Raw genomic sequence first — 25,668 nt, 5'->3', positions numbered from 1 at the left:
AATAAATAAATAAATAAATAAATAAATAAATAAAATAATAGAAATAAAATAAAAACAGCTGCTACATTTATTTCCTGGAAAGCACCTGTCACTAACGGAGATGATCCCACTTTACAACTGTGATTACTTTCTCATCTGGGACCCCAGCCCAGATGACTGTGGGCTCCCCGAGAGCAGATGCGAGTTCTTCGGGCCCGCTGCAGACAGTAGGTGCTCACACTTGCTGAACGTGACCGCAAGGGTTGGGAAGAGAGCGCATGGGCGCGGGGCGCCCCGGGGACTTTCCCGGTGCTGCGGAGCAGGACTCCGAAACCGTGACCTCACGTCCCACACCCACCCGGGACGCGGAAGGGGCGGCGCGCTTCCTTCCCAGGGCGCGGGCCGCGGGGTGGAGCCAGCGCCCTCAGCGCGCTACGGTCCGCGGGCAACTCCGCAGAAGCCCCAGCCCCCAGGACCCCAGGACCCAGTGGCGCAGCCGGCAGCCCCGGATCCCTGGTAGGTGGGGAAGGGGCGAGGACTGGCCTGAGGTGGAGAAGGTGTGGGGGGTGTCGGGGGTGGCCCTGAGCCCGCGCTGCTCGCCAGGACTCCAGGCCACCTGGCCTCCCTCTTAGGGCCCCGGTTGGGGGGAGGGGGCCTGGCGCCGCGCGTTGGGAAGCTGACGTTCCCCTCAACCTCCAGCTCCCCGCGCTGGTGGCCCAGATCCTCCCCCACTGTCGGGATCCTCCCCAGCACTCTGGCTTCCTCCCTGACAGCCTGACCCCTCCCCCAAACCCCAGATTCCTCCCGGACACCCCAGATTCCTCCCCAACACCCAGGATTCCTACCTGAAACCCCGTATTCCTTCTCACCCCAAATTCCTGACACCCAGGCTTCCTACCTGACACCCCATATTTCTCTCAATGCCCTGAATTTCTCCCTGACACCCAAGGTCCCTCCCTGACACCCCTAATTCCTCTGTGACACCCAGGATCCCTCTCTGACACCCTGGATTCTTCCCCAACACCCAGGATCGCTCCCCAATACCCCAGATTCCTTCCTGACACCCCAAATTCCTCCCTGACACCCAGGATCCCTCCCCAACATCCCAAATTCCTCCCTGACACCCCGAATTCTTCCCTGACACCCAGGATCCCAACCTCACACCATGTACCACCACACACCTTCTTCCTTTCTCCCCCTCCTAACGGTTATCCAGCCGCATGGGCTTCCTCACTGTTCCTCCAGCTCGCCAGGCGCAGTCCTGCCCCAGGGCCTTTGGGCAGGTGGCTTCACCTTCTGGAAGCTTTCCTCCCTGATCTCCACCCAGCCTCCTCCCTCAGCTCCTTTAGGTCTCAGCTCAATGTCACCTCCTGTCCCCAAAGGCCTCCCTTGACCACCGTGGTCCCCTGTAGCCCCTTTCCAGCCAGTCTCTCAGAGCCACACAGCCCCCGGCTCATGACTTTCACGTTACTTTTCATTCTCTGAAATGACCTTGGGTTATTTTCTCGCTTACTGTTGGTCTCCCTGAACCAGACTGGGAGCTCTGTGAGGGCGGATGTGCCCATCTTGATATGCAGTGGCACTTTGAACAGTTCTGGACCTAGTAGGTGTTCAATAAATGCGTATTCGATGCATGAAAGACTGCATGAGAGTGTGGGAGGGAGAGTGGGAGAGGTGGTTAAAACATTTAAAAAGGATGAGGTGGGAGGATCACTTGAGCTCAGGAGTTCAAGACAAGCCTGGGCAGCATAGCGAGACTCCACCTCTACAAAAAAATTCAAAAAGAAAGTTAGCCGGGTGCAGTGGTTTATGCCTGTAATCCCAACACTTTGGGAGGCTGAGGCAGGTGGATTGCTTGAGCCCAGGGGCCTGGGTAACATGGGTCTCCCTGTCTCTACCAAAATACAAAAATTAGCCAGGTGTGGTGCCACACACCTGTAGTCCCAGCTACTCAGGAGGCTGAGGTGGGAGGATCGCTTGAACCCGGGAGTTCAAGGCTGCAGTGAGCCGTGATCCCACTACTGCACTCCAGCCTGGGTGACAGAGTGAGAACCTGTCTCTAAAAAAAATGAAATGGGGGCTGGGCAGGTGGCTCACGCCTGTAATCCCAGGCAGATCACCTGAGGTCAGGAGTTTGAGACCAGCCTGACCAACATGGTGAAACCCCGTCTCTACTAAAAATACAAAAATTAGCTGGGCGTGGTGGCGAGTACCTGTAATCCCAGCCGCTCAGAAGAATGAGGCAGGAGAATCACTTGAACCCAAGAGGCAGAGGTTGCAGTGAGCCGAGACCGCGCCACTGCACTCCAGCCTGGGTGACAGAGCAAGACTCTGTGTCAAAAAAAAAAAAAAAAAAAAAAGAAATGAAATTAAAAATCAAAATTTTTTTTAAAAAGGAAGAGGAAGAGAAAAAGTCTGTCAATATTTATTGTCACACTAATATTATTATATCAAGCTCTTACTCCTTGCTGGGCACTGATCTAAACTTTTTAACCATGTTTTCGCATGAAAGCTTCAAAACAGACTCCCATTCATCCTAAGTACCAGTTCATGTGGGTGTTATAAATGAGGAAGCTGAGGCTGAGAAACAGACCACACAAGCCGGCAGGTGGCAGAGCCAGAACCCCCCTACCGCGTGGGTGTTTTTATCCTGCCAGGCGCCTGCTCTTCAGAGTGAGGAGTGGACTTTGTCCCAGCCATGGACAGTGAGAAATGAAACTTGCTGGGTCTCGAGAAGGTGGAGGTGGCAGTGGGCAGGGGTGGCGGGCGGGGGAAGCTGGGGCAGTCACTGAAATAGAGTTGAGTTCAGGCCCGCGGGCCGAGAGAATGAGAAGAAAGACCACGTGATTTTAGAGATTTGCCAGGCATGCAGGTGGAGGTGCTCCTGCCTTGATGATTCTAAGTCTGGCTTGCTTTGTTGCATTTTCTGCAGAACTCCCCTGAGTCCTTCTTGCAAGGAGGTTTCAGTCTTGCATGCTAATGTTCGTGGGGCATGCGTGTGCCAGGCACTACTTTAAGAGTTCTATACAGGCCGGGCGCAGTGGCTCATGCCTGTAATCCCAGCACTCTGGGAGGCCAAGGCAGGTGGATCGATTGAGGTCAGGAGTTCGAGACCAGCCTGGCCAACAGCCTGAAGCCCTGTCTCTACTAAAATTACAAAAATTAGCTGGGCGCGGTGGCTAACACCTGTAATCCCAGAATTTTGGAGGCCAAGGCAGGCAGATCACGAGATCAAGAGATCGAGACCATCCTGGCCAACATGGTGAAACCCCATCCCTACTAAAAATACAAAAATTACCTGGGCATGGTGGCATGCACCTGTAGTCCCAACTACTCGGGAGGCTCAGGCAGGAGAATTGCTTGAACCCAGGAGGTGGAGGTTGCAGTGAGCCGAGATCGCGCCACTGCACTCCAGCCTGGTAACAGAGGTAGCTCAGTCTCAGAAAAAAAAAAAAATTAGCTGGGCGTGGTGGCGGGCTCCTGTAATCCCAGCTACTCAGGAAGTTGAGGCACAAGAATCACTTGAGCCCAGGATGCGGAGGCTGTAGTGAGCCTAGATCGCACCACTGCACTCCAGCCTGGGCGACAAAGTGGGACTCTGTCTCAAAAAATATATATATGTATATATATTTTACTGACATATAGGCTGGGTGCAGTGGCTCATACCTGTAATCCCAGCACTTTGGGAGGCCAAGGTGGGAGGATCGCTTGGGCCCAGGAGTTCCAGACCCCGTCCCTACAAAACATTAATAATTAGCTCGGCATGGTGGCCTGTGCCTGTAGTCCCAGCTACTCGGGAGGCTGAGTGGGAGGATCACTTCTTGATTCCAGGAGGTTGAGGCTGCAGTGAGCTATGATCACACCACTGCACTCCAGCCTGGGTAACAGAGCAAGATCCTGTCAAAAAACAACAACACGGGAGGCTGAGGCAGGAGAATGGCGGGAACCCGGGAGACAGAACTTGCAGTGAGCCGAGAGCGCGCCACTGCACTCCAGCCTGGGAGACAGACTGAGACTCCGTCTCAAAAAAAAAAAATAAAATAAAAAACAGTGTGAATTCTAAGGTTAAACTCAATGAATTTTCAGCATGACGCCCAGCCCTACTGCTACCGTGTCCCAGCACGACCCTTCTCCACACTTTATCATCTATGCCCTCTTATCAGCTAAAAACTGGAGGGTACATGCCAACATATGTTTGCTTTTTGCTTTGTAAGTTATACACACAACCGTTCCCAGGAACCACCGGGAGGTGGGAAGAGCAGTTGACTCGTGGATCATCGAACTTAACGGGGGGTGGGGGTATTGGACCATATTCCAAGTAGTTGTCTTGATCATTTCAAAAAGTTTTGGCTGACTTGTGGTCCTACCTGAATATAGGATTTTTTTTTTTTTTTTTTTTTGAGATGGAGTCTCACTCTGTCACCTAGGCTGGAGTGCAGTGGCGCCAACTCGGCTCACTGCAAGCTCCGCCTCCCAGGTTCACGCCGTTCTCCTGCCTCAGCCTCCCTAGTAGCTGGGACTACAGGTGCCCGCCACCACGCCTGGCTAATTTTTTGTATTTTTAGTAGAGATGGGGTTTCACCGTGTTAGCCAGCATGGTCTTGATCTCCTGACCTCGTGATCCGCCCGCCTCGGCCTCCCAAAGTGCTGGGATTACAGGTATGAGCCACCACGCCCAGCCCATTTTCATTTTTATCGCATTTTATGTAGAGCTTACAACAGAGATAGAAGCTGGGCATCTGGCCTTTTTCTTATTGTCCGATTGTGCCTGCATTATTTTATTATTATTATTATTATTATTTCCTAAGATTATTAGGAAAAACCTTTTATCCTCCACTTCTCTAGAGGAGTACTTAGGCCATATGCTTATTTCATGAACATTAGTTTAATTAAAACTAGGTGAGGCTGTTCCTCAGGCCCCATAACCAGGTCCACATAAGCTGGAGTCTGTGTTAAATCTGGAAATGTTAAAAGGAGCCAAAAAGCTCAGTGGGTTCTAGAACCAGACAGCCTGGGTTCCAGTCCAGCTGTATCCCTTGTGACCTGTGTGACTCTGGACTACTTACTCAACTTCTCTGCGCCACTGTTTCCTTGTGTCAAAAAGGGGCCATACTCCAATATTATGGACTGTAGTGGAGATGTCTAAAACTGTGCTGTCCAACAGAAATATAACATGAAGCAGCCGTGAACAGTGGCTCACGCCTGTAATCCCAGCACTTTGGGAGGCCGAGGCTGGCAGATCACTTGAGGTCAGGAGTTCGACACCAGCCTGGCCAACATGGTGAAACCCTGTCTCTACTAAAAATACAAAAATTAGCCGGGTATGACGGCGGATGCCTGTAGTCCCAGCTACCCGGAAGGCTGAGGCAAGAGAATCGCTTGAACCTGGGAGGCAGAGGTTGCAGTGAGTTGAGATCATGCCATTGCACTCTAGCCTGGAAAATGGAGCAAGACTCCATCTCCAAAATATATATATATATATTATTAATCCAATATGTAAATGCATTTAATAATATATTTTATTTAACTCAATATACCCAACATGTTCCAATATAATGTTCCATTACGAATGAGGCATCTTCCATACCTTTTTTATTTTGTTGTTTTTGAGACAGCGTCTCACTCTATTGCCCAGGCTGGAGTGCAGTGGCATGATCTCTGGTCACTGCAGCCTTGATTCTCCTGGCCTCAGGCGATCCTCTGACCTCAGTCTACCAAGTAGCTGGGGCCACAGGCATGCACCACCACACCCAGCTAATTATTTTTATTTTTATTTTATTTATATTTTAATTTTATTTATTTATTTGTTTGTTTGTTTGTTTATTTTGAGATGGAGTTTTGCTCTTGTTGCCCAGGCTGGAGTGCAATGGTGGTTGGCTCACTGCAACCTCTGCCTCCCCGGTTCAAGTGATTCTCCTGTCTCAGCCTCCTGAGTAGCTAGGATTATCAGCACCCGCCACCACGCCCTGCTAATATTTTTTTATTTTTAGTAGAGACAGGGTTTCACTGTGTTGGCTAGGCTGGTCTCGAACTTCTAAACTCAGGTGATCCACCTGCCTCAGCCTCCCAAAGTGCTGGGATTACAGGCATGAGCCACCACGCCCGGCCTATTTTTATTTTTTGTAGAGATGGGTCTCACTGTTGCCCAGGCTGGTCTCGAACTCTTGGGCTCAAGAGATCCTCCTACCTCAGCCCCCTAAAGTGCTGGGATTACAGGCATGAGCCACTGCACCCTGCCTTAATTAATTAAAAATTAGATAAAATGCCGGCCGCGGTGGCTCACGCCTGTAATCCCAACACTTTGGGAGGCCGAGGTGGGAGGATCACTTGAGCCCGGGCAACATGGGGAGACCCAGTCTCTACAAAAATACAAAAATTAACGGGTACATGTCCAGGTTTGTTATATAGGTAAATGACATGTCACAAGGTTTGGTGTACAGATTATTTCATCACACAGGTAATAACTGTCGCACCTGATAGGTAGTTTTTTTGTTTGTCTGTTTGTTTGTTTGTTTTTTTGAGATGGAGTCTCACTCTGTCGCCCAGGCTGGAGTGCAGTGGTGCCATTTCGGCTCACTGCAACCTCCGCCTCCCAGGTTCTAGCAATTCTCCCACCTCAGCCTCCCAAGCAGCTGGGATTATAGGTGCACACTGCCACACCTGGTTAATTTTTTGTATTTTAGTAGAGACGGGGGTTTTACCATGTTGTCCAGGCTGGTCTCGAACTCCTGAGCTCAGGCAATCCACACGCCTTGGCCTCCCAAAGTGCTAGGATTACAGGCGTGAGCCACCGTACCCGACCCTAATAGGCAGTTTTTAGATCCTCTCCCTCCTCCTCACCACCACCCTTAAGCAGGCCCTGGTATTTTTGTTCCCCCTTTTTTTTTTTTTTGGAGAGAGTCTTGCTCTGTCACCCAAGTTGGAGTGCAGTGGCATGATCTCTGCTCACTCCAGCCTAGACTTCTTGGATTCAGGTGATTCTCCTACCTCAGTCTCTCTAGTAGCTGGGACTACAGGCACCCCCCACCACACCTGGCTAATTTTTGTATTTTTAGTAGAGACGGGATTTCATCATGTTGGCTAGGATGGTCTTGAACTCCTGACCTCAGGTGATCCACCTGCCTCGGCCTCCCAAAGTGCTGGGATTACAGGCATGAGCCACTGTGCCCAGCCCTGTTGTTCCCTTCTTTGTGTCCTTGTGTACTCAATGTTCAGCTCACACTTAGAAGTGAGAACATGTGGCCAGACGCGGTGGCTCACACCTGTAATCCCAACCCTTTGGGAGGCCAAGGCAGGTGGGTCACCTGAGGTCAGGGGTTCGAGACCAGCCTGATCAGTATGAGGCAATCCCATCTCTACTAAAAATACAAAAATTAGCCAGGCGTGGTGGTGCGAACCTGTAATCCCAGCTACTTGGGAGGCTGAGGCAGCAGAATCTCTTGAACCCAGGAGGCGGAGGTTGCAGTGACCTGAGATCACGCCACTGCACTCCAGTCTGGATGACAGAGCAAGACTCTGTCTCCAAAAAAAAAAAAAAAAAAAAAAAAAAAATTGGATAAGTTCAAATTCAAGCCAGGCATGGTGGTTCATACCTGTAATCCAAGCACTTTGGGAGGCCGAGGCGGGCAGATGGCTTGAGTTCAGGAGTTCAAGACCAGTCTGGCCAACATGGCAAAACCCTGTCTCTACTAAAAATACAAAAATTAGCCGGGCGTGGTGGTGTGTGCCTGTGATCCCAGCTACTGGGGAGGCTGAGGCAGGAGAATAACTTGAACCTGGAGGGGGGGTGGCAGTGAGCCAAGATCGCACCACTGCACTCCAGCCTGGGTGACAGAGCAAGACTTCATCTAAAAAAAAAAAAAAAAAAAAAAAAAAAAAATTAAAATTCAGTGTCTCTTCACTACCACACTACCACAGCCACATTTTAGGTGCCCAGTAGGCACAGGTAGCTGGGGGCTGCCATACTGGACAACACAGACAGAGAGTGTTTAGGCTGGTCTAGACTGCGAATATCTGCGGTGTATTAGCTGCTGTGGCTGTGGTAATAAAGTGCCCCAGGCTGGATGGCTTAAGCAACAGAAATTTATTCTCTCACAGTTACGGAGGCTGGAAGTCCAAAATCAAGGTGTTGTAGGGTTGGTTCCTTCTGAGGACTCTTCTTAGCTTGCAGACGGCCGTCTTCTCCCTGGGTCTCCTCACATCATCTTCCTTCTGTGCAGTTATGTGTCTGTATCTAAATGCCCCCCACCTTTTCCTTTTTTGGTGCAGGTTCTCGCCCTGTTGCCCAGGCTGGAGTGCAGTGGTGAGATCTTCGCTTGCTTGCTGCAGCCTCAACCTCCCAGGCTCAACCAATCCTCCCACCTCAGCCTCCTGAGTAGCTGGGATTTCAGGCGCGTGCCACCATGCCTGGCTAATTTTTTTTTTTTTTTTTAAGATGGAGTCTTGCTCTGTCACCCAGGCTGGAGTGCAGTGGCGCTATCTTGGCTCAATGCAAGCTCCGCCTCCCAGGTTCACACCATTCTCCTGCTTCAGCCTCCCGAGTAGCTGGGGCTACAGGCGCCCGCCACCACACCCGGCTAATTTTTGCATTTTTAGTAGAGATGGAGTTTCACCATGTTAGCCAGGCTGGTCTCGAACTCCTGACCTTAGGTGATCTGCCCACCTCAGCCTCCCAAAGTGCTGGGATTACAGGTGTGAGCCACCGTGCCTGGCCATGCCTGGGTAATTTTTGTATATTTAGTGGAGACGGGATTTCACCATGTTGGCCAGGCTGGTCTCGAGCTCTTTATCTCAAGTGATCAGCTCACCTCCACCTCCCAAAGTGCTGGGATTACAGGCATGAGCCGTCATGCCTGGCCAAATAAAAATACTTTCAACATCAAAAACAAACAAACAAGCAAAACGCCAAAGCCAAATACAAACCAAAAAAAGGCCTTTTCTCTAAATAAAGTCACATTCTGAGCTACTGGAGGTTGGCACTTCAACATATGATTTTGGGGAGAGACACGATTGAACCCATAATAGCCAGTCATGCCCCATACTAATTAAAAGGCACTTGGCGTTATAGTTACAAGCACTGGCATCAAATGGCTGCTCTGTCAGTCACTAGCTGTGTGATCTCGGTCATGTTTGCCCCTCTGTGGAATGGAAAATAAAAAAATCACATGCCTGTCTCATAACCCAGGTGTCTACAAACTTTTTCTGTCAAGGGTCAGAGTGTGAATATTTTCCACTTTGTAGACCACATGGTCTCTGTTGTAACTACTCCATCACTCTAGTGGGAAAGCAGCCATCGATGATATGTAAATGAGTGAGGATGTCTGTGTTGCAATAAAACTTTATTTATAAAAGCAATTGGCTGGGTGTAGTGGCTCACACCTATAATCCCAGCACTTTGGGAGGCCAAGGTGGGCGGATCACACAAGGTCAGGAGTTCGAGACCAGCCTGGCCAATATGGGGAAACCCCGTCTCTATAAAAAGTACAAAAATTAGCCGGGCATGGTGGCGGGCGCCTGTGGTCCCAGCTACTCAGGAGGCCGAAGCAGGAGAATCGCTTGAACCTGGGAGGTGGAGGTTGCAGTGAGCCAAGATCCCGCCACTGCACTGCAGCCTGGGCGACAGAGCGAGACTCCGTCTCAAAACAAGACAAAACTAAAAAACAATTGGCCAGCACGGTGGCTCACGCTTGTAATCCCAGCACTTTGGGAGGCAGAGGCAGGCGGATCACCTGAGGTCGGGAGTTCAAGACCAGCCTGGCCAACACGGAGAAACCCCGTCTCTACTAAAAATACAAAATTAGCCGGGCGTGGTGGTGCATGCCTGTAATCTCTGCTGCTTGGGAGGCTGAAGCAGGAGAATTGCTTGAATCCAGGAGGTGGAGGTTGCGGTGAGCTGAGATTGCACCATTGTACTCCAGCCTGGGCAACAAGAGTGAAACTCTGTCTCAAAAAAAAAGGCCAGGCGGGGTGGCTCATGCCTGTAATCCCAGCACTTTGAGAGGCCGAGATGGGTGGATCACCTGAGGTTGGGAGTTCGAGACCAGCCTGACCAACATGGAGAAACCCCGCGGGTCTCTACTAAAAATACAAAATTAACTGGGCATGGTGGTGCATGCCTGTAATCCCAGCTACTTGGGAGGATGAGGCAGAAGAATCGCTAGAACCTGGGAGGCAGAGGTTGCAGTGAGCTGAGATCGTGCCATTGCACTCCAGCCTGGGCAACAAGAGTGAGACTCCGTCTCAGAAAAGAAAAAAAAACAGACACAATAAAATGGTGGGCCATATTTTGTGGCCCCTGTCAAAGGGAGATCTGCACAGTGGGATCGGGACAGGCTTAACCAAAAACATGAAGGAGGGTAAGGGAGTGAGCCATAGGGATACCTGGGGGGTAACAGTGATATAGGTAGAGGGAGCAGCCAGTGTAAAGGTCCTGAGGCAGGACTGTGCCCAGTTTAAAGAACAGAGGGGAGCACAATATAGCATGTAGTAAGTCCTCAAATAAGTGGTTGCATGTAAGTGTGTGTGTGTTTCCACACATGCCCGTTATATTGTCGTATGTAATATATATGATGCTTATATATTACATATAACTAACATACCATTAGACAGTCAGTTGCACCAGGGAAGAGTCTATTGCTGTTTTTCCTTGTCTGCCTACTGGTATATTCACTAGTACCCAATACATGGCAGATGCTGAAAAAATTACTTTTTTTTTTTTTTGAGATGGAGTTTCGCTCTGTCATCCAGGCTGGAATGCAGTGGCGTGATCTCGGCTCACTGCAATCTCCGCCTCCTGGGTTCAAGCGATTCTCCTGCCTCAGCCTCCCAAGTAGCTGGGATTACAGGCACACGCCACCATGCCCGGCTAAATTTTGTATTTTTTTTTTTTTTTTAGTAGAGACAGGGTGTCACCATGTTGGCCAGGCTGGTCTTGAACTCCTGACCTTGTGATCCACCTGCCTCAGCCTCCCAAAGCACTGGGATTACAGGCATGAGCCACCGCGCCCAGCCAAAAAATTACTTCTTAAATGAATGAATGAATGCTATGTATGTATCCTTCCCTGCAGCCTCTACTTCCTCGGCTCAAGCAATCCTCCTGCCTTAGCCTCCTGAGTAGCTGGGACCACAGGCACACACCACCAGGCCTGGCTCCAAACTTTTTTTTTTTTTTTTTTTTTTTTAGATGGAGGCTTACTCTCTCGCCCAGGCTGGAGTACAATGGTGCAGTCTCGGCTCACTGCAACCTCCGCCTCCCGAGTTCAAGAGATTTTCCTACCTCAGCCTCCCGAGTAGCTGGGATTACAGGCGCCTGCCACCATGCCCGGCTAATTTTTTGTATTTTTAGTAGAGACGGGGTTTCACCGTGTTGGCCAGGCTGGTCTCGACCTCCTGACCTCGTGATTTGCCCACCTCAGCCTCCCAAAGTGCTGGGATTACAGGCGTGAGCCACTGCGCCCAGCTCAAACTTTTTTTTAAACTCACAAGGTCTCTTAAAAATATTGGAATTGATTGTCATCCCGAGAAGAATGAGCAGATTTCTAAAAATCTAGATCTCTGGCTTCTATTGAAAAATGAGTGGAAGTGGCGCCCGGCTCCCTTGCCATATTCTGTTAATCTCATAGTCCAACCCTGGGACAGTGTTGGAAGGACTGCTCAAGACTGCAAATACCAGGATGTTGGGTCCTTGAGGACCATCTAGAAGGCTATTTATTTATTGAGATGGGGTTTCGCTCTTGTTGCCCAGGCTGGAGTGCAATGGTGCGATCTTTGCTCACTGCAACCTCTGCCTCCCGGATTCAAGCGATTCTCCTGCCTCAGCCTCCTGAGTAGCTGGGACTACAGGCGCGGACCACCACACCCAGCTAATTTTTTTGTATTTTTAGTAGAGATGGGGTTTCTCCATGTTGGCCAGGCTGGTCTTGAACTCCTGACCTCAGGTGAGCCGCCCTCCTCGGGCTCCCAAAGTGCTGGGATTACAAGTGTGAGCTGCCATGCCCAGCCGAGGCTGACTACTTTATTTAGCAAGCATGTATTGAGCACCTACTGGCTTTCAGTCATCAAGCTCAGAAGTATCTCTGTGTGAATGCAACTCAATTCCCCAAAACAAGTCTATAAGTGTATGCCATTAGGCACACAGCGTCCACAGCTAGACTGCCTGGCTTGAAATCCGTTCTCTGCCATCCACTGATAGTGTGACTTTGGGCAAGTGACATCACCTCTGTGTGTCTCACTTTCTTCATCTGTAAATGGGGAAAATAGTGTAATAGTGTTTACCTCTCAGGTAACACCAGGTAAGTCTCAGATGATAGCATTTTTTATTTTTTTTGAGACTGGGTCTCGCTCTGTTGCCCAGGCTGGAGTGCAGTGGCACCATCATAGCTCACTGCAGCCTCAACCTCCTGGGCTTAAACGATCTTCCCATCTCAGCCTCTGGAGTAGCTGGAACAACAGGCACGTGCCACCACGCCCAGCTACTTTTTTTGTTTTTTGAGCCGGAGTTTCACTCTGCTGCCCAGGCTGGAGTGCAGTGGCATGATCTTGGCTCACTGCAGCCACCACCTCCTGTGTTCAAGCGATTCTCCTGCCTCAGTTTCCCGAATAGCTGGGATTACAAGAGTGCACCACCACACCTGGCTAATTCTTTGTATTTTTAGTAGAAACGGGGTTTCACCATGTTGGCCAGGCTGGTCTCGAACTCCTGACCTCAGGTGATCTCCCCGCCTCGGCCTCCAAAAGTGCTGGGATTACAGGCGTGAGCCCCCTCACCCAGCCCAGCTAATTTTTAAATTCTTAGTGGAGACGGAGTCTGGCTATGTTGCCCAGGCTGGTCTCGAGGTCCTGGGCTTAAGTGACCCTCCAGCTTCAGCCTCCCAAAGTGCTGAGATCACAGGCCTGAGCCAGCCACCACACTGGCCTCATAGCATTTTGCAGAGGAAGAAATGGAAGTTGGAAGTTGAAGGAGGCGACGTGTTGCCGAAGGTCACCTGGCTAGGTCTGGGTGGCAGGCGGGGAAAGCAGGTGGTGGTGTGTGGGCCGCCTTCCCGTGCTGACCTTTCTTGGGGGTAAGTGTGTTTGTTTCTCCTGTTTCCTACAGATCTGCTTGGGCAGCTCCTGCGGAACCTGGAACAGTGAATGGGTAGGGGACGCCGGGCGTGCAGAAGGCGGGCAGTGTGGAACATGCCTTCACCACCCCCAGCTTCTGCTGCTGGAGGCTGCACCCACCTGTGCCCATGGCCTGCACGGGCCCGTCACTTCCTAGCGCCTTCGACGTTCTAGGTGCAGCAGGCCAGGACAAGCTCTTGTATCTGAAGCACAAACTGAAGACCCCACGCCCAGGCTGCCAGGGGCAGGACCTCCTACATGCCATGGTTCTCCTGAAGCTGGGCCAGGAAACTGAGGCCAGGATCTCTCTAGAGGCATTGAAGGCCGATGCGGTGGCCCGGCTGGTGGCCCGCCAGTGGGCTGGCGTGGACAGCACCGAGGACCCAGAGGAGCCCCCAGACGTGTCCTGGGCCGTGGCCCGCTTGTACCACCTGCTGGCTGAGGAGAAGCTGTGCCCGGCCTCGTTGCGGGACGTGGCCTACCAGGAAGCCCTCCGCACCCTCAGCTCCAGGGACGACCACCGGCTGGGGGAACTTCAGGATGAGGCCCGAAACCGGTGTGGGTGGGACATTGCTGGGGATCCAGGGAGCATCCGGACGCTCCAGTCCAATCTGGGCTGCCTCCCACCATCCTCGGCTTTGCCCTCTGGGACCAGGAGCCTCCCACGCCCCATTGACGGTGTTTCGGACTGGAGCCAAGGGTGCTCCCTGCGATCCACTGGCAGCCCCGCCTCCCTGGCCAGCAACTTGGAAATCAGCCAGTCCCCCACCATGCCCTTCCTCAGCCTGCACCGCAGCCCGCATAGGCCCAGCAAGCTCTGTGACGACCCCCAGGCCAGCTTGGTGCCCGAGCCTGTCCCCGGTGGCTGCCAGGAGCCTGAGGAGATGAGCTGGCCGCCATCGGGGGAGATTGCCAGCCCCCCAGAGCTGCCAAGCAGCCCACCTCCTGGGCTTCCCGAAGTGGCCCCAGATGCAACCTCCACTGGCCTCCCTGACACCCCCACAGCTCCAGAAACCAGCACCAACTACCCGGTGGAGTGCACCGAGGGCTCTGCAGGCCCCCAGTCTCTCCCCTTGCCTATTTTGGAGCCGGTCAAAAACCCCTGCCCTGTCAAAGACCAGACACCACTCCAACTTTCTGTAGAAGATACCACCTCTCCAAATACCAAGCCGTGCCCACCTACCCCCACCACCCCAGAAACATTCCCTCCTCCTCCTCCTCCTCCTTCATCAGCCCCTTGTTCAGCTCACCTGACCCCCTCCTCCCTGTTCCCTTCCTCCCTGGAATCATCATCGGAACAGAAATTCTATAACTTTGTGATCCTCCACGCCAGGGAGGACGAGCACATCGCCCTGCGGGTCCGGGAGAAGCTGGAGGCCCTTGGCGTGCCCGATGGGGCCACCTTCTGCGAGGATTTCCAGGTGCCGGGGCGCGGGGAGCTGAGCTGCCTACAGGACGCCATAGACCACTCAGCTTTCATCATCCTACTTCTCACCTCCAACTTCGACTGTCGCCTCAGCCTGCACCAGGTGAACCAAGCCATGATGAGCAACCTCACGCGACAGGGGTCGCCAGACTGTGTCATCCCCTTCCTGCCCCTGGAGAGCTCCCCGGCCCAGCTCAGCTCCGACACGGCCAGCCTGCTCTCCGGGCTGGTGCGGCTGGACGAACACTCCCAGATCTTCGCCAGGAAGGTGGCCAACACCTTCAAGCCCCACAGGCTTCAGGCCCGAAAGGCCATGTGGAGGAAGGAACAGGACACCCGAGCCCTGCGGGAACAGAGCCAACACCTGGACGGTGAGCGGATGCAGGCGGCGGCACTGAACGCAGCCTACTCGGCCTACCTCCAGAGCTACTTGTCCTACCAGGCACAGTTGGAGCAGCTCCAGGTGGCTTTTGGGAGCCACATGTCATTTGGGACTGGGGCGCCCTTTGGGGCTCGAATGCCCTTTGGGGGCCAGGTGCCCCTGGGAGCCCCGCCACCCTTTCCCACTTGGCCGGGGTGCCCGCAGCCGCCACCCCTGCACGCATGGCAGGCTGGCACCCCCCCACCGCCCTCCCCACAGCCAGCAGCCTTCCCACAGTCACTGCCCTTCCCGCAGTCCCCAGCCTTCCCTGCGGCCTCACCTGCACCCCCTCAGAGCCCAGGGCTGCAACCCCTCATTATCCACCATGCACAGATGGTACAGCTGGGGCTGAACAACCACATGTGGAAACAGAGAGGGTCCCAGGCGCCCGAGGACAAGACGCAGGAGGCGGAATGACCACGTGTCCTTGCCTGACCACCTGGGGAACACCCCTGGACCCAGGCATCAGCTTTGGGCATGACCCCATAGACCACCCCGGTCTGCCCTGTGCCCTGTGCACAGTGGAAGATGGGGTCATCTGCCACTTTCAGGACATTGTCCCGGAGCCCTTCATTTAGGACAAAACGGGCGCAATGATGCCCTGGCTTTCAGGGTGGTCAGAACTGGATACGGTGTTTACAATTCCAATCTCTCTATTTCTGGGTGAGGGGTCTTGGTGGTGGGGGTATTGCTACGGTCTTTTAATTATAATAAATATTTATTGAATGCTTCCGCAGCGCCATTGTCTTCTGGGACACCTTCTGCCTGCCTATTTGTTATAAAACACGTGGCTCCCGCTCCCGCAAAGGGGAACCGGAAGCGGGAAATGCACGCCTCTTCTTGGAGGGCGTAGACCCGCCTTTGCCCTCATCCCATTGGCCAGAATGTAATCACATGGCTCTGCTCCTGCCGCAAGGAACGCTGGGAAATGTAGTCCTTTCTGAACGGCCATGTGCCTCCCGAGTCTGGGTTCTAATACCAGGAAATGTGGAGGGAAAAGATATTGTTGAGGGCGGGGAGGGTGCAGCCTGGGCAACATGGTGAGACTCCGTCTCTTCAAAAATACAAAAGTTATCTGGGCTTGGTGGTGCACGCCTGTAGTCCCAGGTACTCAGGAGGCTGAAGTGGGAGGATTGCTTGAGCCCAGGAGGCGAAGGCTGCAGTGAGCTATGAATGAATGAATGAATGAGTGAGCGAGTGAGTGAATGAATGAATGAGTGAATGAACGAGTGAGTGAATGAACGAGTGAATAAATGAACGAGTGAATGAATGAACGAGTGAATGAATGAATGAGTGAATGAATGAGTGAATGAATGGATGAGTGAATGAATGAATGGATGAGTGAATGAATGGATGAGTGAGTGAATGAATGGATGAGTGAATGAATGAATGAATGAATTTGAATGAATGCCATTGGGGGACATTGAGCAGTTTTTGCTGCAGCCCTTCCTTTTTCTTTGGGGTCTGCCTTGATGCCCCCACCAAGGTTGGACTCTGATGCCACTGTGTGACACTGGGCAAGTGCCTCCCCTGTCGGAGCCTTTGCTTTTTCATCTGAGAAATGGGTCTGTGGAGGCTGTTGTTTCAAGGCCTCAGCGGATCATATGCAGAACCACATATCAGGTACACCGTACCTGGGTAGCAGGTGCAGCACTCATTAAGTGTGGGGACCCACATGGGAGGGATTAATATTTTTCAGGGTGACAGACCTTCTAAGAATAAGAATGGAGCCAAGGTTTGTTGGACACTTAACATGTATTGATTCTGGAGTGTCTAAATACATAAACAAGACTGGGTGGTGTGGTGGCTCACATCTGTAATTAATCCCAGAACTTTGGGAGGCTGAAGTGGGAGGGTTGCTTGAGGCCAGGAATTCAAGACCAGCTTGGGCAACATAATGAAACCCCATCTCTATTTTTTTTTTTTTTCTTGAGATGGAGTCTGGCTCTCTCACCCAGGCTGGAGTGCAGTGAAGAGATCTCAGCTCACTGCAACCTCCACTTCTCGGGTTCAAGCGATTCTCCTGTCTCAGCCTCCCAAGTAGCTGGGATTACAGGAGCTCGCCACCACACCCGGCTAATTTTTGTATTTTTAGTAGACATGGGGTTTCGCCTTGTTGGCCACGCTGGTCTCAAACTCCTGACCTCAGGTGATCCACCTGCCTTGGGCTCCCAAAGTGCTGGGATTACAGGCACAAGCCACCACACCCAGCCGCATCTTTCTTATTTATGTATTTATTTATCAACTGAATAAGACATCCAACTCTTTTTTAAAAATAAATAAATAAATTGGCCAGGCATGGTGGCTCACATCTGTTATCCCAGCAATTTTGGAGGCCAAGGCAGGGGGATCACTTGAGGTCAGGAGTTCAAGACCAGCCTGGCCAACATGATGAAACCCTGTCTCTACTAAAAATAGAAAAACCAGCTGGGCATGGGGCAGGCACCTGTAGTCTCAGCTACTTGCGAGACTGAGGCAGGAGAATCGCTTGAACCTGGGAGGTGGAGGTTGCAGTGAACTGAGATTGCACCACTGCACTCCAGCCTGGGCAACAGAGCTAGACTCTGTATCAATAAATACATAAATAAATAAATAAATAAATAAAAATAGGCAGGGCATGGTGGCTCATGCCTGTAATCCCAGCACTTTGGGAGGCCGAGGCGGGTGGATCACCTGAGGACAGGAGTTTGAGACCAGCCTGGCCAACATGGTAAAACCCCGTCTCTACTAAAAATACAAAATTAGCTGGGTGTGGTGGTGGGCGCCTGTAATCCCAGCTACTCGGGAGGCTGAGGCAGGAGAATCGCTTGAACTCGGGAGGTGGAGGTTGCAGTGAGCCGAGATTGCGCCACTGCACTCCAGCCTGGGTGACGAGAGTGAAACTCCATCTCAAAAAATAATAATAATAAAATAATAAAATGAAAATAAAAATAAATAGGGAGGCACGGTGGCACCGGCCCATTGTCCTGGCGCATAAGGAGGCAAGGCCAGATGTTCGAGATCAGCCTGGGCAACATAGGAAGCCCTCATCTATATAACAAAAAATTAAATACATAAATAAACAAACACATTTTCATCCTCAAAATGACCCCTCAAGGTAGAAGGTTCTATTATGGACCCACCTTACAGATGGGGAAAACCGAGGCCTAAAGAGATTAATTCTGACTCCAAAAGTCACACAGATCAGAAACGGGGAATCACAATGGAAGGAGCTGAACTGCCAAGGGAGGAAACAAAAGAGGGTCCTTGAAGGTGAAACTGGACTCACTGAGCCGGGAAGCTGAGGGGCCCCTCCCTTCTGACAACCTGATTTGACTTTGCAGGCTCCTTCCTCCATTGCCGGGCCATGTGGAAGCAGGCTGGTGTGAATCACCCAGCAGCCATGCACTACTTGCTATTTTAGTTGCTGACTCAGACTTTGTCAGAGCTCTGGTCCCGGTGGCAGCCGCAGCGGCCCTGAAGTGAAACCTGGGGAGCGGAGTTCTTAGATAAGATTCCAGGGTGCAGTGAGGTTGCTCCCAACAGAGGGTTTGGGACCATCCAGGCCGGAACCAGCTGCAAATACTTGAGCAGGGGCAGTGAACTGGCTATTCCTTCATTTGACCAACATTCATCCAGCGCCTACTGTGTGCTGGGAATTGTCCCAGACAACAGACAGAAGTGATTAGTCATTGGCTGTCATTTCCGTAGGGGAGGAGAGGAAGGAATAGTAAACAAATTATCAAAGAAGAAAGCAAAATAGTTTCAGAAAGTGAAGAGCCTTTAGGCTGGGCGCGGTGGCTCATGCCTGTAATCCCAGCACTTTGGGAGGCTGAGGCGGGCGGATCATGAGGTCAGGAGATCGAGATCATCCTGGCTAACAGGGTGAAACCTCGTCTCTACTAAAAATACAAAAAATTAGCCAGGCGTGGTGGCACACGCCTGTAATTCCAGATACTTGGGAGGCTGAGGCAGAAGAACCATTTGAACCCGGGAGGTAGAGGTTGCCATGAGCTGAGATGGGGCCATTGCACTCCAGCCTGGGCAACAAGAGCAAAATTCTGTCTCAAAAACAAAAAACAGGCCGGGCGCGGTGGCTCACGCCTGTAATCCCAGCACTTTGGGAGCCTGAGGTGGGTGGATCACGAGGTCAGGAGATCGAGACCATCCTGGCTAATACGGTGAAACCCCGTCTCTACTAAAAATACAAAAAATTAGCCGGTCGTGGTGGCGGGCGCCTGTAGTCCCAGCTACTCGGGAGGCTGAGGCAGGAGAATGGCGTGACCCCGGGAGGCGGAGCTTGCAGTGAGCTGAGATTGCGCCACTGCACTCCAGCCTGGGCGACAGAGCGAGATTTCGTCTCAAAAAAAAAAAAAAAAAAGAAGGGGTGGTGGGAGTGTCCCAGGAGAAAAAACTTCAGCAGGGGTGGCCGAAGGGGCTCTCTAGGAGGGGGTGTTGGAGTTGAGACCTGGGGGGAAGAAAAAGAGTCAGTCATGGGAAGAGCTGGAGGGGAAAGTGGGAATGACCTTCTAGGCGGAGGGTACAGCCCATGCAAAGGCCCAGGGGGCAAGATGGCACCTGGTGTGTTGGAGGAACAGCAAGGAGGCTGGAGCAGAGTGAGCGAGGGGGAGAGAGGGAGGAGGGGAGGGTGAAAAGGGGATGGGGCAGGTCAAGCAGGGCCTGGTGGGTCATGGGGAGGTCTTGGGCTTTGACCCCCAGGGAGGTGGGAGCCATGCAGGGCTGTGGGCAGAGGAGGGACGGGACCTGACCCCGGTGCTCACGGGCGCCCTCTGGTGGTCGCCGCAGGGAGGACAGACCTCGGTGGGCAAGGGCTGACGCTGGGGCACCAGGGTAGAGGCCACTGCACTGGTCTGGGTGAGTGATGTTGGCTGGGGCTGGACCAGGTAGATACAAGAGGAGAGGAGATGTGGGCACATTCAGGGCGTGCCCAGTTCAGAGAACCCTTTCCTGTTCCTTAAAGTGACTGAAAAAGAATTCGGCCCAGGAACCTTCACTTGTCCCAGGTCAGCCAGGCTGTGCTGAGAAGCCATGCTGGCCTTGGCAGCAGGAACAGCGGGTTCAAGCCCCTGCTTCTCCCTGAGATACTGTGGCACTTGGGGCAAGACACAGCCTTCTTCCTCTTCCTCTTCTTTCTTCTTCTATTTTGTGACAGAGTTTCACTCTTCTTGCCCAGGCTGGACTGCAATGGTGGAATCTCGGCTCACTGCAACCTCCTGGGTTCAAGCAATTCTCCTGCCTCAGCCTCCCGAGTAGCTGGGATGACAGGCACCCACCACCACGCCCGGCTATTTTTTTTTTTTTTTTTTTTGGATTTTAGTAGAGACAGGGTTTCACCATGTTGGCCAGGCTGGTCTTGAACTCCTGACCTCAGGTGATCCACCTGCTTCGGCCTCCCAAAGTGCTGGGATTACAGGCGTGAGCCATGGCGCCCGGCTGGCAGCCTTTTTCTGGGCCTCATCTTCCTCATTTGTACCATGGACCTCAAGTCTGGAACTCCCATTCCCAGCTGTCTCCACATACCTCCTGTGGATCTGTAAAGCAGGGTCATTTTGAATGCCCTGAGGGTCGGGCACAGTGGCTGACGTCTGTAATCCCAGCAGTTTGGGAGGCCGAAGTGGGAGGATCACATGAGGCCAGGACTTTGAGATCAGCCTGGGCAACATAGTGAGAGTCCTGTCTCAATGAAATGAAATGAAATAATGAAATAAGCCAGGCTTGGGGGCACCCACCTGCTGTCCCAGCTACTCGGGAGGCTGAAGCAGGAGGATCCCTTGAGCCCGGGAAGTCAAGGCTTCAGTGAGATATCATGGCGTCACTGCACTCCAGCCTGGGTGACAAAGCTGGACCTTGTCTCAAAAAAAAAAAAAAAAAAAAAAAAAGCCCGGGCTCCTTGGCTCACGCCTGTAATCCCAGCACTTTGGGAGGCCGAGACAGGAGGATCACTTGAGGTCAGGAGTTCAAGACCAGCCTGACCAACATGGTGAAACCCTGTCTGTACTAAAAATACAAAAATTAGCCGAGTGTGGTGATGCGTGCCTTTAATCCCAGCTACTCAGGAGCCTGAGGCAGGAGAATCGCTTGAACCCGGGAGGCAGAGGTTGCAGTGAGGCGAGATCATGCCATTGCACTCCAGCCTGGGCGACAGAGCGAGACTCTCTCAAAAAAAAAAAAAAAGAAAGAAAGAGGCCGGGAGCAGTGGCTCACACCTGTAATCCCAGCACTTTGGGAGGCCCAGGCAGGTGGATCACGAGGTCAGGAGATCAAGACCATCCTGACCAACATGGTGAAACCCCGTCTCTAACAAAAATACAAAAAAATTAGCAGCGCGTGGTGGCGGGCGCCTGTAGTCCCAGCTACTCAGGAGGCTGAGGCAGGAGAATGGTGTGAACCAGGAAGGCGGAGCTTGCAGTGAGCCGAGATCGCACCACTGCACTCCAGCCTGGGTGACAGAGCGAGACTCCATTTCAAAAAAAAAAAAAAAAAAAAAAAAAAAATCTACGTTGTCCAGTGCTGGAGACAGTATCAGGCAGTTATGGGGTGATGGGGGCTTTGATGGGGAAGCTGTGGGACCCCAAAGGGGACCCTAGACTGGCCTGAGGAGATTAAGGGAAGTTTCTGAAAGAAGGAAGTAAGCTAAGACCTCAGGCCTTCATGGGAATGAACCACGGGTGGGGAGAGAGTTCTAGAAGGTGGTACAGCATGGGTGAAGGTCTGGAAGTTCTGGAAGGCAGCTCCAGGCAGGACCAGGTCCCCAGCGCTAGGGGCTCAGCTGCGATTTGCGCTGCCCCAGCACCCTCTGGTGGCCACGCCCGCCGGCCCCACGTGGCCACAAAGGCCCAGATTCCCTGGGAGCCTAACAGCCTTGAAGAAAAATAGGAAAAAAAAAAGAAAAGAAAATGTCCCATTTATTTCTTTATTTATTTTGAGATGGAATTTTTGCTCTTGTTGCCCAGGCTGGAGTGCAGTGGTGTGATCTTGGCTCACCGCAACTTCCACCTCCCGGTTTCAAGCGATTCTCCTGCCTCAGTCTCCCGAGTAGCTGGGATTACAGGCATGCACCACCATGCCCAGCTAATGTTGTGTTTTTAGTAGAGACAGGGTTTCTCCATGTTGGCCAGGCTAGTCTCGAACTCCCAACCTCAGGTGATCTGCCTGCCTCGGCCTCCCAAAGTGCTGGGATTACAGGCATGAGCCACCGAGCCTGGCCCAATGTCCCCTCTATTTAAAAACAGTGAAATGTGAATAAATAACAGAGGATTTCTTTCTGGAAGTCAGTATACACACAGCCAGACCGGGCTGGGCAGCTATGTGTGCATGCTTGGAATGATCTCTTTCTGATACATATTTTTTTGAGACTGACTCTTACTCTGTCGCCCAGGCTGGAGTGCAGTGGCCTGATCTCAGCTCATTGCAGCCTCCGCCTCACAGGTTTAAGCAATTCACCTGCCTCAGCTTCCTGAGTAGCTGGGATTACAGGCATGCGCCACTACGCCCAGCTAATTTTTGTATTTTTAGTAGAGATGGGGTTTCGCATATGTTGGCCAAGCTGGTCTTGAACTCCTGAGTAGCTGGGATTACAAGCATGCGTCACCATGCCCAGCTAATTTTGTATTTTTAGTAGAGACAGGGTTTATCCATGTTGGTCAGGCTGGTCCTGAACTCTTGACCTCAGGTGATCCACCTGCCTCGGCCTCCCAAAGTGCTGGGATTACAGGCCTGAGCCACTGTGCCTGGCATTTATTATTATTATTGTTTATTTTTTATTTTTTGAGATGGCGTCTCACTCTGGTACCCAGGCTGGAGTGCAGTGGCGTGATCTCCACCTCCTGGTTCAAGCGATGCTTGTGCCTCAGCCTCCCAAGTAGCTGGGATTACAAGGGCCCGCCACCATGCCCAGCTACTTTTTGTATTTTTAGTAGGAGACGGGGTTTTACCATGTTGGCTAGGTTGGTCTCGAACTCCTGACCTCAGGTGATCTGCCCACCTCGGCCTCCCAAAGTGTTGGGATTACAGGTGTGAGCCACTGCGCTTGGTCCTGTTATTTCTTAAGTGGAGACGTCAGTGGTTTTTACTGTATTCACTATATTATGCAACTATTGCCACTATCTAATTTCAGAAACTTTCATCACCCCAAAAAGCAGCACTGGAACCATCAGCTGACACTGCCCACTGCCTCCCCCCAGCCCCGGCACCCATGCGTCCCCTCCCTGTCTCTGTGGGTGAGCCTGTCCTGAACATTTCACAGAAATTGGATCACATGGCTGGGTGCGGCGGCTCACGCCTGTAATCCCAGCACTTTGGGAGACCGAGGCGGGCAGATCACGAGGTCAGGAGATCGAGACCATCCTGGCTAACACAGTGAAACCCCATCTCTACTAAAAATATAAAAAAATTAGCCAGGCGTGGTGGCGGGCGCCTGTAGTCCCAGCTACTCGGGAGGCTAAGGCAGGAGAATGGCATGAACCCGGGAGGCGGAGCTTGCAGTGAGCGGAGACTGCACCACTGCACTCCAGCCTGGGCTACAGAGAGAGACTCCGTCTCAGAAAAAAAAAAAAAGAAAGAAATTGGATCACACACTGTGTGGCGTTTTGTGTCTGCCTTCTCCCACTGAGCAAAACATGAATGTCTTTTCTGATGCCCATCCTGTTTTTTGAGACAGAGTCTCATTCTGTTACCCAGGCTGGAGTGCAGTGGCAAGATCGTGGTTCACTGTAGCCTTGTATTCCTGGGCTCAAGCGATCCTCCCACCTCAGCTTCCCAGGTAGCGGGGACTACAGGCAGGGACCACCACACCTGGCAACTTTTGTATTTTTTTGTAGAGACAAGAATCTCACTATGTTACCCAGGCTGATCTCAAACTCCTGGGTTCAAGCGATCCTACTGCCTTGGCCTCCCAAAGTACTGGGATTACAGGCATGAGCCACTGCGCCCGGCCCTTAGTTTCTTCTAGAAGCATCTGTTGCCCTCCTGGGGCTTGGCATGATGCTGAGCCTTTTCCAGGGGTCACCCTGATGCTGAAGCTAGAGGTTGCATGACCCAGGCCCTGGCCCCGCCCTGCAGGCTCCCTCCAGGAAATGAAAGAGGAAGTTTCTGAGGCTGCACAGCCAGGCCCCGCTTGGCCCCTCTGGCCATGAAAATAAAGGGCCCTTCTGGAAGGCAGGGACCAGGGTGCAGCTTCACTTCCTACAGGCTTTGCACCAGAACAGAATTTCTAGAAGGCCCCTCAGGATCATCTTCCTGTCCTGTCCTTCCTGTGAAACTATTACCGTCCACCACTCACCCCAGCCGCGTGTACCAGAAATTGCTCTGCTCAGCCAGGCTCAGTGGCTCACGTCTGTAATCCCAGCACTTTGGGAGGCTGAGGCTGGTGGATGACTTGAGCCCAGGAGTTGGAAACCAGCCTGGCCAACATGGTGAAACCCCATTTCCACAAAAATTACAACAAATAGCTGAGCGTGGTGGCGCACGCCTGTAATCCCAGCTACTTGAGAGGCTGAGGCAGGAGAATCGCTTGAACCCAGGAGGCAGAGGTTGCAGTAAGCCGAGATCTCACCACTGCACTCCAGCCTGGGTGACAGAAGAAGACTCTGTCTGAAAAAAAAAAAATTAAAAAATAAAATAAAATTGGCCAGGCACTGTGGCTCACACCTGTAATCCCAGCTACTCGGTAGGCTGAGGCAGGAGAATCGATTGAACCTGGGAGGCGGAGGTTGGAGTGAGCCAAGATCTCACCATTACACTGCAGCCTGGGCAACAGAGCGAGATTCTGTCTCAAAAAAATACAATAAAATATAAAATAAAAAGAATAAAAAGAAACTGCTCTGCTCAAGGTCCTTGGTAATCTTGTGTTGTTAAATCCAGGGTCAGTTCTCCATCTGCCTTGACCTCTGGCCTTCATCACTCTGCTCCAGCCATGTGAGCCTTCCCATTGTTCCTCCAACACATTGGGTGAGGTCCTGCCTCAGGGCCTTTGCACAGGCTGTGACTTCTGCCCGGAATGCCCTTCCCCCAGGTACCTACATGGCTCCCTCGTCACTTCCTTCAGATCTTTGCTCAAACGTCACCGTCTGGCTGAGCTGGTGGTGGGCACCTGTTGTCCCAGCTGCTCCAGAGGCTGAGGTGGGAGGGTCGCTTGAGCCTAGGAGTTTGAGGCTGCAGTGAGCTATGATCAATCATGCCACTGCACTCCAGCCTGGGCGACAGAGTGGGATGCTGTCTCTTGAGTCCCTGTGGTATCAAAGGCCTCACCCTCTCAATGGATGCTTCTCTGAGCACCTTATTTAAAATTCATTCAAGGCTGGACAGAGTGGCTTACGTCTGTCATCCCAGCACTTTGGGAAACTGAGGCAAGGGGATGACTTGAGGTCAGGAGTTCAAGACCAACCTGGCCAACATGGTGAAACCCCGTCTCTAACAAAAATACAAAAAATTAGCTGGGCCTGGTGGTGCACACCTGTAATCCCAGCTGCTTAGGAGGCTGAGGCAGGAGGATTGCTTGAACCTGGGAGGCAGAGGTTGCAGTGAGCCAAGATCATACCACTGCATTCCAGCCTGGGTGACAGAGCAAGACCCTGTCTCAAAAAAATAAAACTTAATACAATATAATATAATATAATATAATATAATATAATATAATATAATATAATATAATATAATATAATTCATTCAAAACAGCACCCACCAGATCCCCTGAATATGCTTCCTCTTTCCACAGCACTTTGGAGTTTGAGACAAATACAAT

General features: G+C 52.0%; 1 protein-coding gene across 1 annotated transcript; it reads left to right on the top strand.

Moving 5' to 3' along the window:
- The first annotated feature begins 329 nt into the window (after positions 1-329).
- Positions 330-15,657, top strand: TICAM1 (TIR domain containing adaptor molecule 1). Its single transcript, XM_054466410.2, has 2 exons — positions 330-495; positions 13,073-15,657. The coding sequence occupies exon 2, from the start codon at positions 13,209-13,211 to the stop codon at positions 15,342-15,344; it is 2,136 nt and encodes a 711-aa protein (XP_054322385.2). The 5' UTR covers positions 330-495; positions 13,073-13,208; the 3' UTR covers positions 15,345-15,657.
- Positions 15,658-25,668: the final 10,011 nt, after the last annotated feature.

This window comes from Pongo pygmaeus, chromosome 20, assembly GCF_028885625.2.
Source record: "Pongo pygmaeus isolate AG05252 chromosome 20, NHGRI_mPonPyg2-v2.0_pri, whole genome shotgun sequence".
Lineage (NCBI taxonomy): Eukaryota > Metazoa > Chordata > Mammalia > Primates > Hominidae > Pongo > Pongo pygmaeus.
This window is presented reverse-complemented; position numbering and strand designations above follow the sequence as displayed.